We start from the raw sequence: 14,890 nt of genomic DNA, 5'->3' as shown, positions 1-14,890 counted from the left end.
GTACTTCTGCTTAATAAACAATGGATATGAGTTCAAGTTGTCCAGAGTAAAGTGATCCAGAAGTTGCATGAAAACCAACGTGGTGCTTCTTGCACCTTGACAGGCAGAGTGTGTTTAATATCCAAAAAGTAGGACCAACATTTAATTTACTGCCTCAGAGCAAAAGGATTTCCACTCTCTGCTTGGGGACTCCATCACCACAAGCTTCTCATTCCATAGCTCCCAGAGACTTGCTCTGCAATCACAGAAATTCCCTCCAACAATTTGACCTCAGCAGTTAAACACAGAAGTGCCTTCAGCAATCCCAGAATCCCAGAACCCCAGACTGGTTTGGGTTGGAAGGGACCTTAAAGATCATCTTGTTCCAACCCCCTGCCACGGGCATCTTGAAGGTGCCACACAGCACACACAGAGCCCACTCCTTTTTCTACAATTATTTTCCAGTTTGCTGCTGGTAACATCCAGCAGTCTTTCACTTCTCCAGCCCTGCATCCCAACCACTAAAACGAAGTGGAACTCTTTTTGTTTGCCCTCACTGATGTCCAGCGTGTTCCCAGACATGGAAAAGCTGATCCCTGTGCGGATGAAGGTTTGGTCAGAGCACTGAGTAGTCATCTCTAAAGAATGCATAGCTGTCATCTACAAGAGGATCCTTCTCTGAGCCAGGAAAACATCTCTTACACAGGCTGACCGATTTCTCTTGGTGTTCAGAGTCTCAGTTTTTGTCTAGCACCATTTGAAATCGGTTATGATGTAGGGGGAAAAGCAACAATAGTGGAAAACTTCCTTCCCCCATCCCCAAGTCACAAACAAACACCATCCAGAGCACAACCTGGCCTCCCAAACACCAGTGGTTTGCTGTTCTCTGACCTGGAGTTCCCCCCACAGGCCGAACATCCTGCACAAAAGGAGGACAGTCAGCATCCCTTTCAAGTAAGGATGGGATGCTTCCACACAGAGAGAAGCATCTCTTCAAACATAACTCAGACTCTTCAACTCAAGCAAGCCAGGGCCTGGGTGTGACAGCACAGCCTCCCAACCTTCTACTCCATGTGCTGTTTGTTTGCCTTAACCTGTTCTTTACACAGATTTTTTTTTTTTCCCTTTTAAATAAAATTGAGTGCTCTACGCTCCTGGGCTGTGTCTCAGGTAGACAGATCACCTGATTCCCTGCTGGACAACACCTAAGTGCTGCAAGTCTCTTCATTTCAGCCCCCAGCTCCACTTTCCCCACTCTCAGAAGTATTTAGATTCAGAGAATCAGAATGGTTTGGCTCGGAAGGGACCTTAAAATCATCCAGTTCCAAGCCCTGCCATGGGCAGGGTTTAATTTACACTGACCTTAAGCGTGACACTGAGAACCCACCAAGCACTGACACTTTGCACTATTTAACCCTAAACCAGGTGACTCTGGACCTGTTACCAGTAGATGGCAACAACACATCTTTTCTCCCTCAGCACAGAGCTCATGTGTTCATGGCTCTTCAACTTTCAGTTCCAGACTCCAAAATGAAACAATTCACGCAGCACTGAGTTTCAGAAAAACAGCACAGGACTCACAACAATTAGGCTAAATTAATTTGTAGTGTTTAAGTCAGATTCCTAGAATCACAGAGCAGAATCCCAGAATGGTTTGGGTTGGAAGGGACCATAAAGATCATCCCATTCCATGCCCATGGGCAGGGACACCTTCCACCAGAAACTCTGCTTATCCCCTCAATGCTCACTGCAAACCCAGAACTTCATGGTGCACAGTTGTTTAGTCTGGCATCATTTCCACACCAACTCACTTTGAGTGTCACAACCACAAACTGGGAAAGAAATACAGCATATGAGGTTATTTTTTCTATTCCACCTTCTGAAAGGCTTCACTCTGTCAGGCAGCTGACTCCACACATGGCTTTGCCACAGAAATTAAGTACATTTCAAGTGTGAAACCCCTACAATTCCTAAACCTAAACCCACCAGGGCTGTATTCCCTAGGGATTGCATTTGTCACACACTGGACAAAAGGGCCAAAACACCCTCTGGGCTTTGCCTCAAGTGTTCCACCAGAACAGCCCCAGGATAATCTTCCTCTTCTCCATCAACTTTTCACCAAGTTTTTCAGGAGTCAACACTGGAAAGTTTTGGAGGTTCTGGGAAACTCTCTGCAATTCTAAAAGAAAACCCCCAAAGGCTGCTCAGCAAATTAAAACACATCCCCTACACTACCACTGAGTAACTCTGTGCACGAGCTGCAAACTTCAATCTCAGCAGTTACCACCTGATGTTTGGGACATGAAAAATCAGCTGGGTAACAATGGGAAAAGAGCTGCTCAGCACCATGACGAATGAAAGACAAACACTTACTGCTAAATAATTTAACATTTTTATTTGCAATATTACAAATCATCGCTAATCTTTACATCCAGAAAGAAGTGCAAAAATACGGCCAACTTTTACAGTGATTTCACTTGCCAGTGAAGTGCATTTCAGTGTATTTGAGGACATTGCAGATGCCACGCAAAGCAAGCTGAGCTCCTGACCACCACTGCACTCACTCCCAATCACACATCCCAGTGTTTACAAACAACTCTCAAACTCAGATATCAGCCAGGCCACGAACAGCAAATCCTTCTGCAGAGCCAAAGCCCCTTTCTAATAACGACAGCCTATTATGAACTCTAATAATACAACTGCTGGGATTGTCCCAAAAAAGCTCTATAAAGCCCTAAACAGTTCTGTGCCACTCCAACAATCTGATGATGACAGGGAGAGCAGTGCCAAGCAGCCACAGACAAGCCAGAGTCGTTTCAGTGCTGCCTCAGGCATCTGAAGTGAGGCTATTTGGGTTTTCTGCGAAAACTGGTTCTTAGAAGCTGCCTGCATGTTGATAGTGAGATTCATGAAGCTAAAGTCTGGGGTTTGCCAAGGAATTAGAAGTAGCAATGAGTCTCAACTAATGGCAAACACTGTGGTGGGAGCTCCTGGAGTCAGAACCTGGACTAAAACCTTGATGAACAAACAGCAAACAAGAGACCACCACATCTACCAGCACTCCCACAACTGAGCCAGTCTGGTTTTCCTTTAACGTGAAAAGTGAGTGACAGGGAAAAACTTCTGCTTCTGAACACGAATGTGATGCTAAATCCAGCCTTTCAGAGCTTGATTTAACATCACAGTCCACAGACAGAGGTTAGAAATGTGGAATATGTGACTTCAAGTAAAAAAGCAAGGATGGGGGAATCGCACAGCATCCATTTCTGCCCTTCAAATCAACAGAAGATCTCCAGAACTGACATCAAGATTCCCTAAAAATCAAGCACCCTAAGGAGCTTCCACTGTGCTCATGACAGGACATGGTCACCACTGAGCTCTCAGCAGTTCCTTTAATTAGGGAGCTCCTGTCAACAGGCAGGGGATGCCTCTGCTACAGAACCCTTCAGTTTCCTGCTCGAACAAATCCGCTGCAGTCTTTGGTGGATTATACCAAAGAATCAGAAATATATATATATGGCTTTTTTCCTTCTTAAAAGCAAAGGAAAAGCTATAAAACTCTGATTTCAAGGCACACTTTAATTCACTATATATACAACAACCACCTTGGCAAACAAAGAGGTAGAGTATATAAGATCTTGATTGTGATCGTTCCCAAATGACATCGCCTTCAACGGCACCAAACTCTTCAGGGAATGAGCAACAACACATTTCAGAGTACAAAGAAAACAACAGAACCATTTACACCACCTCAACTGCAAAAAGGGACGGGAAGGACAACCAGGTTTGAGTGATCAGAGCTCTACAGGAGAGAGGAGAATACTGGACATCTTCTGAAAGCAAAGAGGTGGCACTGAAGGCAGCAGGCAGCAGCAGCTGGCACTGGGACAGTGACATTCCAGCACTCCCACAGACTCTGGCATGCCACAGGTATTGCCTTTCCCCCAGCTCACATGCACAGAAGGACAATGAGGGGCACAGAAGGCGAAGCAGGATCTATCTGTGTTACCTATATACATACACACTTTTTATCCTATTAAGCATCTCCTCCTGCAGTTCATCAGCAGAGCAAGACACAGCACAAGGAACTCATCGACAGCAACTCACTGCAAGGGCAGTAATTTTGCAGCTCTGACAGGGATATTCCACCACAAAGTCCCTCCCACCCCCCCAACAAGGCCAGTCATGCTTTACACATCTTATATTCGGCAGAACTGGGAGTGCTCTCACGTTTCCTACAAACAAAAAAACAAGTCAAATCAGAGGTTTTACATTTCAACAGGTTTTACATTTACACTGAAGCACATCCTTAGTTTTATCATTAAAGCAGCAGGTAAAGTCACAAACTGGGTCATTCTTTATCCTCTCTTTCCCAAGCAACTGCTGGACTGAGGAGATTTGAGCTTCATTCAGCTACTGAACTGTTAGGAATGACCCAAGGAGGAGAAGAGCCCTTGATCCAATGGGATCGTTTCAAGTGATGACTGATATTACCAAAAACTAACACCAGAACAGGTACAGGATTCCCAGAACTCTACCAGGTGCACCCTGAAATTCATTTTCATCACAGTGTGTTGTTTATCTAACCAGAAATGGACTATTATTCTGTGTGGATTTTGATTCTGCACTCCACTAGCAGCAACTTTACAATACTTAAACATTCAAGAATTAAAATTCACAATAACATTCTTATGTATGTCCCAAGTTCTTGAATAACTCCTGTTTTGCTTTACCAAAAAACCCACTCCACGCCAAACCTCGGTGCTATTACTCCAAGTCTCTAAGGAGTTCCACATTCCATAAGAAAACTTCCAGACTTTAACAGTGTTTTCACACACCAGACCAGTAATTTCTCATATCATGTGTACAGGTAAGATTGGAATGAAGAATTCTATTCTGTTCTATCTCCCAATTCCTTTTCTCTCTCCAAAAATAAGCCCAACTAACTCAGAAAATGAATCCTATCTTAATTAGAAACATCTTTCTTCACAGTGAAGATGATATTCCTTAATCTATACAATATTTTAGAAGAAATGCCAAGCTTAATCTTCATATAAAAACTCACCAAAAACACTGAAAATTCACTTGTCCTTTACAAGTCAATAAAATCAAGACTATGCACATGAAAGACCTTTGCATTAAGCTGGAATAAGAGAACCCGTCACCTCCTCAGAATTTGTGCAGTGGAGAAAAGCAACACAAAAAAAGAAGATGCTGGTTCAAAAAATATTTGTAGTTCCAGCTCTGTTAAGGCAGCAACGACAAAATCCTGTCAAGGAACAGTCAAACTGAGCTGTCCTGTCTGCAAAGCGTTCTGTTCAAACAAGGTTTGGAGAGTCAGATTTTGGAAGAGCTTGTCTGACCCTACACAAGTGCAGGAGGAACCCCAACACTCATCACATGCATCTCACCACTGGGCTGAGCTTTAGGTTAAAGTACAGGAGAGGACAGCAGCAGCAAACAAGCAACTGTGTTATGATCCTTTTTAGGGCTACAGAACTCTGAATTTGAAAAAGAAATCACCTTTTCATAAGAAGGCTTCAAAAGATCTTGTTAGAACCTTTGTTTATTCTCTTCTAGAAAGCAAAAATGCAGATGAATCAGTAATTGTGAGAGATGTGATCTGGTTTTCTCTGAAGGGATGCACAACTACTTTCAGAGTTGTAGTGTCCAAAGGTGGTTTCCAGCTTCTGATTACAGGGAATTGACAATCAGCTAAGTAAAGTAACTCACCACTGGAATGGGTGCAAACATTCTGCTGAGCATTGAAGGCAATACGCTACTCATTCCTCAAAGACAACACCAAGAAATGGGATTTACAATCACTGGAAGCTATTACTGAGAGTGCTAGATGATAATTCTTTATGTATTACATCCTGTTCTCCCAAAATGAATGAAAGGTTAAGATATTCTTTCCTACAGGAAGCCAAGGTTCCCAGCTAGCCGGATTCCACACTCCCGAAATTCCAAGTAAACCACAACAAAAAAGACACTTATGCTGCATTGCAAAAAAGTCCAAATGAAGTGGAAAGTTATACCTTTTAAAGATTCAATTAATTCATTTGTGCAGTTTCTTCCATCTCAGCTGGGACATTAGTTTTTAAAATACATGTTTCCTTGCAACTCTCATCAACTGTGTACGAGCTGAACAGCAGAAGGGGAGAAAGGTCTAATTGAATGTCCCATCCAAGTGGCATTTTAAACACAAAAGAAAGAGAGGCTGAGGAAAGATTTGCTGCCATTTGGAGGCTACAAACCAGCAAGGATCAGGGGCTGGAAGCACAACAGCTCACAAAGGCTCAGCTGCATCAGGAACTCAGAACACTACACAGGGAGATGGAGGCCTTAATGAAAGGAGATTAGATCAGGGTTTTCAGACACGAAAGAGCTTTAACAGTCAGATGTTCACAGAGAGGAAGATAAAGGGAAGCACTGGGCACAATAAGGCTTTTCATGCTGTCAAATATTCAGGAATGTCACATTCTTTAATTTTTGATGATGCTGGTTTAGATCCCTCCTGCTTTCTACACCCTGAGAAGTCTCTCCACGGATGAAGGCAGCAAGTGCTGCCCTGAACTGCCAAGAGCTCTTCTCTGGCCCATCCAGGCTGCAGAATATTCAAGCACTGGATGAAAAGCAGTGACTCAAAAGCACCAAATTACTCAGCAGCACACTCTGGCCCTTGGACTGATACTGCAGTGTCGGTTCAAAAGACACTAAGGCCAAAATCTCACTGGATATAAACCACCTCCAGGGCTCTCCCTAGTCCTCTGTGTGTACTTTACTATGAATAGGAACCACAGGAATCTTCCCACTGGTTTACTTCCTTTAAAGCATCCCTTCCTTTGTTTCATGTCCTCCAGATAAATCCCAACAGATTTTGGTAAAAGACAACACAGTTTTGATGAGATGCTTATCCCAACATTCCGTGTGTACCACCTAACCTGCTCTGGATTGGGTCAGTGTTTTGTGTTACAAAATATTTCTCTGACAAAAAAGGTTTTTTCCAGAAGATAAAATCAGGTATCACAGCAAAAAGCAATGCACAAAGAGGCATTTAAATCTCCTGCCACCCCTCCATGAAAAACCACACATAAACCCCAGTTGTTCTGAAGATAAAGTTTAAAACACCCTACATGTCTCATTAAAAACAGAACACTAATTGCTCATGCACAAATCTAATATTTTACAGTTGATTTTGCAAGTCTTTAACAATGGACACCAACACTGGGACTGCAGGAGGAAAAGAAAAACCTGAAAACCTTTTGGCAGCACAAGCCCACACAACCAATGCTCCCCCTGGCTTCAGCAGATAAACTGACATGTTTGAAGCAGATGGACAAAATGCTTTCCTCGTCCAGTGGACGTTGCCAAACACACACTTAAGAACGGGATTTTTCCTTCCTTGAAATTAGTGCAAGCGTTAATTAGCAGCTGAGCTGAACAGCAGATCCAAACCCAAAGTCAAATACAAGGTTAGGCTTTAGCTTCCATCAGCTGCTGGCAGGAGCTCACACAAAATCAGACATTTGAAAAAGAAAGGGCACACAAAGCTCAAAGAACTTAAACATCAGCACAGCTTTGGCTCAGTCATTTGGAAATTTGCAATATTAATAAAAAAGGAAGCTTACTCACCCATTCTGTGAGAAGAATTTCTTGTAGACCCAGAAGGCTGCCAGGAGCACCACAATTACCACAATCACTTTAGGAAGAATTTAAAAAAAAAAAAAAGCCTTTGAGTGATAAAGATCATCTCCAGCTGACAAAAAAGCATCAAAAAATTTTGCAGAAATAGCCTTGTTTTCATCTACAGGTCTACCCCACCTCTACACTCCCCTCAAAAAACCCCCACAACCCAACTAATTTTTGGAATAAGCCATGCAAATTAAATATTTGATGCTTTACTCAAGACTCTGCAAGATAGTTCAGCTCAAAACCAGTGACCACCATGATGGCAAAACCCCACCAGCTCAGGAACACGAAAACAGGAATGACAAGGCCCTAATGTCACTTTTTACGAGTTCATACAAATCTGGGTAACAAATGCAAGGACAGAAGAGGCACTGAACACTCCTGTTCACTGCAGAGTTATTCACTCACACCCCCAGTAAAACCAAGCTCTGAAATCTATCAAAGCTGCTAAGTTGTTGCAAACTGCCTTTGAAATGCGACCTCACCACACGAGAAAATACACATTTCACACTAAATTAAACTAGAATTGCTAAGCAATCTTTTTTTTTGAATCATGCAGCTTTAACCAACGCTCCAAAATCACACTGCTGCCGTCCCACGTGGCTGGAATCAAAAATGGATTTTCACATAAAAAATATAATTTGTGTGATATTTTGTTAAGGTTTTAGAAAACACTTACCACAGATGATGGCTATAATATATCCACCTAAAAAGACAAGGAATCAGTATCACAAGAGGAACACAGGTGCTTCTTACCCAAACATTATTATAAAAATATTCACAGAGCTATTTCAAGTCATCAAGCACTTCTGTCAACACAATCTTTGAAGAAGGCCAGTTTAAATCATAACACTGATTTAACTTTAAATACGAATATTGTAATTAATTTTATCCAACCCTATTTTTCACATCAAAATAAAAAAGGAAGTTGCACTAAATTATTTCTCCCGAATATAAAAGGACTGTTCCCGTGGATGTATTTTCACCCTGGTGGAGTTTTTGCAGTCCATACTTACTCAGCTGGCAGGTTGGCACTGCAGGCACCCACTGGTTGTTTCCAATGTACTGAATCTGAGCCTCCCCATGCAAGGTGTACCCTGTGTAACATTCAATGGTAATGAAATCCCCCACGGAATAGGAAGGTTTTTGTCCAGCTGTTACTCTGCCGTAACTTATGACTGGCGTGGAACCAGAACCTTCAGACACACCTGGAAAGAAAAAGGGGGAGTAAAGAAATTAATAAAAGATGTATTACTGCATCAGACATCTCAAACTTGTCAGTCTGCCCCAGTTTCAGCAATTGTGCATTTCACTCACAGGCACAGCGCTCTAAAGCACCCCAGGAATTCTGCTCCTGACAGGTCACGGTCACCTCTGCAGAGCCATCAGGGAAGGAGCAGCCAGCATTGCACCTGACCTGCACAGACTCTCCTTTGCCATAGGCAGCCTTGGCTGGAGTCAGGACCGCGTTGGGGATCTTCGGGGCAGGACACACATCTGCAGTAACTAACACAGCAATTACAAACAAGTTTAGTGAGAAGAAACTTCAGTAACTCACTCCACACACATACACGTTCTCCCGTGACAGCACCTCAGTAGTTTATTACCCTTAATTTTAAGTACAAATATTCCCTTTAGACAACCTCAACATCACTGTAGGTATTCATTAAGGCAATACAACCCTACAGTGTGGCAGCTCAGAAATCTGTACTGGTTCATTATTTCTCTGAGCTCTAGAATAATTTCTAGAAAGTAGGAGCTGAAGAGCTGCATTAAAAAAAAAAACCATACACAAAGACTTCAATTACTGCAGAAGGATACTACAGCTTTCCTCATTGTGCAAACTCCTAATTCTCTGTATCCAATCTTTTCTCCTGTATTCCCCACCCTTTCTGCTGTCTTTACCACCACGATGCTCTATTTCAGCTGAAATACTTTCAACACACAACAGAAGTCAGAATCTTACAGAAAGTCTTACTTTTCTCACAAGTTGGTTCTGGAGGAACCCAGCTGCTATCTTCTCCACAGGTAATTACCTCTGCTCCAACCAAGAAATAGCCTTGATCACACTCAAACACAACTGCGTCCTTGTAACTGTAGGAAGGTCCAAATCCAGATGTTTTTCTCCCATGTTCAACTCTGGGGTTTTCACATTTGACCACTGACAGAGGGGAAACATTTGTTAACACAAACATCTGTTAACACTAACGTTGCAACAAACACAACATCCTTTCCCTACTTGCAAATTTCTTTGCAAAAATTGTGTTGCAAAACAACAAAAAAGTTGTTTTGGAGGGAATCTGGTTGATTCCTGCACTTCCACAGTAGCTGTGTTTTTAGGAAAAGGATTCTTCCTTAGCTTTTTACAATTCCTAACCCGGCTCCAACATCCTTGCCATTGACACAATTTTTCTGTGGCTACCCAGGATTTGTGGTCTCTCAGGTCCTTCACTTTGGCCTTGTCACTTCAACCAACAAGACACTCACACAGGTATTTTTCAAGCTTTAACTCAAATTTCAGTCATATTCTGTGTCATAATCAATCAATATCCACCATACTGACGTGACCTCCTCTGGAACTGCACCAAACTTTGTACCAGAGGATTTGTTTCTTCTTTCCTAGAAAGAAAGTCCATTCTCCCCCCGCTGCTTCCAAAAAAGGGACAAACACTGTAATAAAGAATGAAAAATCCCAACAACCTCTGCATTCTGGAGGTGGTCCACTCCAAACTCCATTGAAGTGTGCATCAGATGTGCAGTGAATCGTGTCTGTGCCAATGAGGGAGAAGGGATCCTGACACCTGTAGGTCACTGAGCTCTGGTACACATAGTCAGCTCTTTCCTCATACCTCCCGTTGGCTATTTCAGGCGGTGGCATACAAGGAATTACTGTAAATAAAGCACAAAAATTGGCCAAACAGGGTTTTGCTGTGTTAGCTGGTTCATTTCAAAGAGCAAGCCCTGCTTTTCAAGTAATTTCATCGAAAATCTGACACAGCTACTTGAAGTCACGCTACAGAACCTCAATTTCAACAAGAAGTTGATTTTAATATGAGATAATTACCACAATAACTGATATTTTTCATCCCTGTTTTACCATTATTTTTTACACTGGAAAGTTGACAGCACAGCTGATTTTGTATGAACTACCACCCTCTGAACAGAAAATCCAACACAGCAATGATTTACTTACTTTCACAGTAAGGCAGAGGTCCACTCCAGTCAACACCTTCATTCTTGATAACACAGGTAATCTCCTCATTACCCCGTAATCTGTATCTAGAGAGGTAAAAATTTCGAAAGAGGGGAAAATTAAATCTCTCATTTCTCCAACAAGCACCTAAAAATGGGTTTATAATAATTCTGTTCTGTGATTATGGGGACATAAAGGCTTTGCTGTAATGAGAACAGAATCTCATTTATTTTGCTGACAGCCTCACTTTGAAAGCAAAACAGAAGCAAATGAGACATCGCTAAGGGAACTGTGGAAATCTCACCATTTTCAGATATACTCTCTAATACTAAAGTCCTAAAACTACTAATTCTACAGGAAAAGGAGAAAAAAACCTCCTCAGTGTTTTTGACTTAATTGTTCAACAATGAAGGATGATGAATATCTATTTATGCCCTCTGCCACAGGAGCATTAAAAGAAGCCACTAGAGGTAACACTCTAGTTCTGCAGAACCTCCCTAAAAAGCTTTGGGTTGATGCAAAGAGTAATTAAACCAGGGAATCAAAGTAAATTCAGCTGCAATTTCATTTGCTACAGGTAGAATTCAGATTTCGGGTCAGAACTGGAATAGAAAATTTGGGTTTGGTTCAAATCAGGTGTAAACATAAAAAAAAAAAAACTAAAAGGATTCATTAACTTCACCAAACACTTACCCTTCTTTACAAGAAAATGTCAATTTTGAACCAAATGTAAGCTCTGTCGCATCAAAATAACCATTTTCCAAGTCTCCTGGGTACTTACATTTTCTCTCTGGGGAGATGAAAAAAAAAAAGAAAAGAACCAAAATCTACATTTTTGTAGTTACATACAAAGACAAAGTCTGTGGCATTTACTGCTCTTACCTGCACCAGCGTTTTCCAAGCTTCTTTTAAAATACGACAAAACCCTCATTCCCACTCACAAACCAACTGAAATTGTTACATATCAGAGGAAAAAAGGGGTACAAAAAAATCACCTGTACAGAACACGCCCGTGGGTGACCACTGCAAGTCAGCACCACATGTCCAGGTCAGTGACATCCCCGGGACTCTCACGTATCCCGGGCGGCAGCGGAACGTCACCTTGCTCCCAACTGGAAAACTCTGCTCGTCCCTGGAGCTCTCGTCGAGCTCTGCGTACTGCAGCCGCTCGGGTCTGGGACACGCGTCTGGAGAGGCAGGAAAAGGCAACACAGCACCTTAGCAACGAGCAGAGAAACACGCCGAGGTGAAACAGCACGGGAGCCAGGCTAACTCAGAAGGCTTTAAGGATATATTTAACTCACTCCCAAATTTTTAATTTCGGTTTGAACTGCAGCCAGAGTCCAGCTCTACACGTGTACAGGACACGTCACTTATTGTTTTCTCAAGTTCTTTCGTCATTCTACCCAGATAATGCACTTCCTTCCAGACCACAGCTGTTGTCTATTTGCCTTTTTTAGAGTGAAATACACGACTTAACTCACCGCACACCCATCTAACTTGCTGCATGAAAAACAAACAAGCCAGCCCCGCTCGCAGAGCTCACCGTCCTTTCTTAAGGAAAAAAGAAAGCGAGTCTAAGGGACAGAGAGCGGAGTTTAAAATCAGCTCCAAGGCCAGGCTGGACGGGGCTTGCAGGAACCTGGTTTAGCGGCAGGTGTCCCTGCCCATGGCAGGGGTAGAACGAGACAGGTTTCGAGGTCCCTCCCAACCAAAACAGTCTCATAATTCTACAATTCGAGCCCGCCCGAAACCGCCCAAACCCTCGTGGTTCCACCGCCGCCCTTAAACCATTTCCTTCCTTCCTCCCCCTCCCTCGCCCCTCCGGGCAGGCCCCGAGGGCCCCTTCAGCACCGCGGGGACCGGAGCGGGGAGCAGGGCACGATCCCGATCCCCATCCCCATCCCCATCCCTCCTCCCGGCTGCTCCCGGGGGCGGCCCCCGCGGGGGCTCCGCACCGCGCCCGCCCCTCCGCGCGCCCCTTCCCCACCGGCACCGCCCGCCCGGGGCAGCGAGCGGCCGCCGCTCACCCTGAGCCCAGGCTCCGCCGAGCCGCCACAGCAGCAGCACGGGCGGCAGCAGCAGCGCGGGCACCGGCAGCGGCCGCATCCCGGCAGCGGGACCGGGGCTCCGCTCGGCTCCCCTCAGCTCCGCTCGGCTCCCCTCAGCTCCGCTCCGCTCCCGGCGGCGGCAGACGCAGCGCGGGGCCGGGTGCGCATGCGCGGCCCGCCCCGCCCGCAGCGCGAGGCGCCATGGCCGCGCCCGCCCTCCGCGGCTCTGTGGGGCCGGGGCAGGGCCGGGGCACAGCTCGGACACAGCTCGGACACAGCTCGGACACAGCTCGGACATTTGCTCCGGTGCTCGTCCACGTTCCGCAGCCCCGCCTCTCGGTGCCGTTGCTGCACGCAGGAGTGCGGGGTTAGGTCGGTTTCCAAGCACAGCCGCTCTGTTGTGATGAGTTAATTTGCACGCTAATGGCGCAATCCCGGCTCAGGTCCACGCATGCTCGGGGAAGGCTGTGTTTGACCCGAAAGTGTGGTTTTTAGCAGGGTATGTTTGACCCGAAAGTGTGGTTTTTAGCAGGATAATGAACCTAGTCCAGCTGTAGGATACACGGACCCAGATCATCTTGCCAAATTAGCGGTGTACACCTAGAGACGTATCAGCACCTTGATTTACTTCATCCTCAAAACGTGTTCACTCGGGGATGTCCTTGGCTAAGGGATGCTCCTGCCTGTTCCAATCATTACATCTCCTTTTTTTATGGATTAGGATTTTAGGTACGAAAAGATCTTCTGCCAAAAAACGCCCTGACTTAAAGTAATCTTGAATATGTGGGCATATTCCGCCTTCTAGAACACCCTCAGTGCATTACAGCCCCGGGTGTGAGAAGATCAAACCCTTTCCTGGGCAGCTCAAGGAAAGAGGGGGAAAAATCAAAGTGTATTTAGTTGTGCAGCTGCCAAGATCTGAACACCTACGGTGATTAATTAAAAATAACAGCCAGCGCAGGATGGACACCCCTGTGCAGGGCTGCTTGCCTTTGGAAGTTCAAGCCCGTGTGTGGCAGAGCAGCATTAAAATAGAACAGCCAAAAAAATTTAACAGAACAGCAGAAATTACTTAAAGTTCTAGATAGACCAAGAAGACACAGAATTGTCATCATCAGCTTTTATTAGGTTAAGCATTGGTAAAGGAACACTGCACATAAGCATTGCTGGAAGGAAATAAAGATGTAAATACAGCTGTAATTAAGATATTAATTAACACGTGGTGACTTCCACCCCTGTTTTGGTGGGCACAGGGAGACAGGGAGAGGGGGTTATGGTCAGTGCTTTACACATTGTTTCTCCCTACCAAAGCTTGGGGTTATCCACTTGGTTATCCAGTTTTTTGGGAATAAAGGAAATATTCTTCATCAGGAGCAGTGCACAGAATTCCCTCTGAGGCAGCATCTGCACTGTGTGCAGTCTGAGCCTCATTAGATCCTTACAGAAACTACTGGGAGCAGAAGAGCGTTAAAGATTTACAGTAAAATGCCCTTTTTTTTGGCCAAAGAATTCCAGTCTCCACGTGAGCAGCGCTTCCTCGCTGTGGGGAAAGAGCCCAGGGCCCGGTTAGCAGCAGCACAGACGCCCAGCCTAGGAAAGAGATGATATCCTGGTGTTGTCATCAGAGCTTTCCTGTTGTGTAGAGATTCCATCACCACCCAGAAAGGGAGGAGGGGATTTCTGGGAAATGCTTTGTTTCAAAGAAATCACGGAAAAAACCCAAAAGAGCTATTGTTTGCACATGCCTCTTTGTAGGCAAAGTGCTGCCAACACCGTTGGCTGCAACAGATCCACCACAGAAAGTAGATTCACCTGTAAGTAAAAATACCATTGTAGTAAATGTGAAAGCAATAAAAAACCCCCCAAACCAAGTTCAGTGTCCTTTTCTGACTCTACTACAGCTTTTTCCATTTTTTCATCATCTGTGCAAATTAAAAGCAGCTTTATGTCAACAGCAAGGGCTGGTCTGGAAGTC

The 14,890-nt window shown here is 44.3% G+C and overlaps 1 protein-coding gene across 4 annotated transcripts; it reads right to left on the bottom strand.

The window, feature by feature from the left end:
- Positions 1–2,348: 2,348 nt before the first annotated feature.
- Positions 2,349–13,056, bottom strand: LOC309581396 (membrane cofactor protein-like). Of its 4 annotated transcripts, XR_014227044.1 has the most exons (13): positions 12,895–13,056; positions 11,860–12,051; positions 11,558–11,654; positions 10,865–10,950; positions 10,372–10,560; positions 9,650–9,832; positions 8,989–9,177; positions 8,688–8,879; positions 8,351–8,377; positions 7,615–7,681; positions 6,018–6,123; positions 5,503–5,555; positions 4,176–4,214 (listed from the first exon to the last, which is right to left on the bottom strand). XR_014227044.1 is itself a non-coding variant. In XM_082295984.1 (12 exons), the coding sequence occupies exons 1-11, from the start codon at positions 12,971–12,973 to the stop codon at positions 5,546–5,548; spliced, it is 1,311 nt and encodes a 436-aa protein (XP_082152110.1). In that variant the 5' UTR covers positions 12,974–13,056; the 3' UTR covers positions 4,154–4,214; positions 5,503–5,545. The 4 variants fall into 4 exon arrangements, 3 of the variants coding, with proteins under 3 accessions (XP_082152109.1, XP_082152110.1, XP_082152108.1); XM_082295984.1 differs by lacking the exon at positions 6,018–6,123 and having other exon boundaries at positions 4,154–4,214; XM_082295982.1 differs by lacking the exon at positions 5,503–5,555 and having other exon boundaries at positions 4,156–4,214.
- Positions 13,057–14,890: the final 1,834 nt, after the last annotated feature.

The sequence above is a fragment of the Coloeus monedula genome, assembly GCF_965178545.1.
Source record: "Coloeus monedula genome assembly, chromosome: 23".
NCBI classification, from domain to species: Eukaryota; Metazoa; Chordata; class Aves; order Passeriformes; family Corvidae; genus Coloeus; species Coloeus monedula.
The sequence above is the reverse complement of the archived record's forward strand: the minus strand, read 5'-3'. Positions and strand labels throughout refer to the sequence as shown.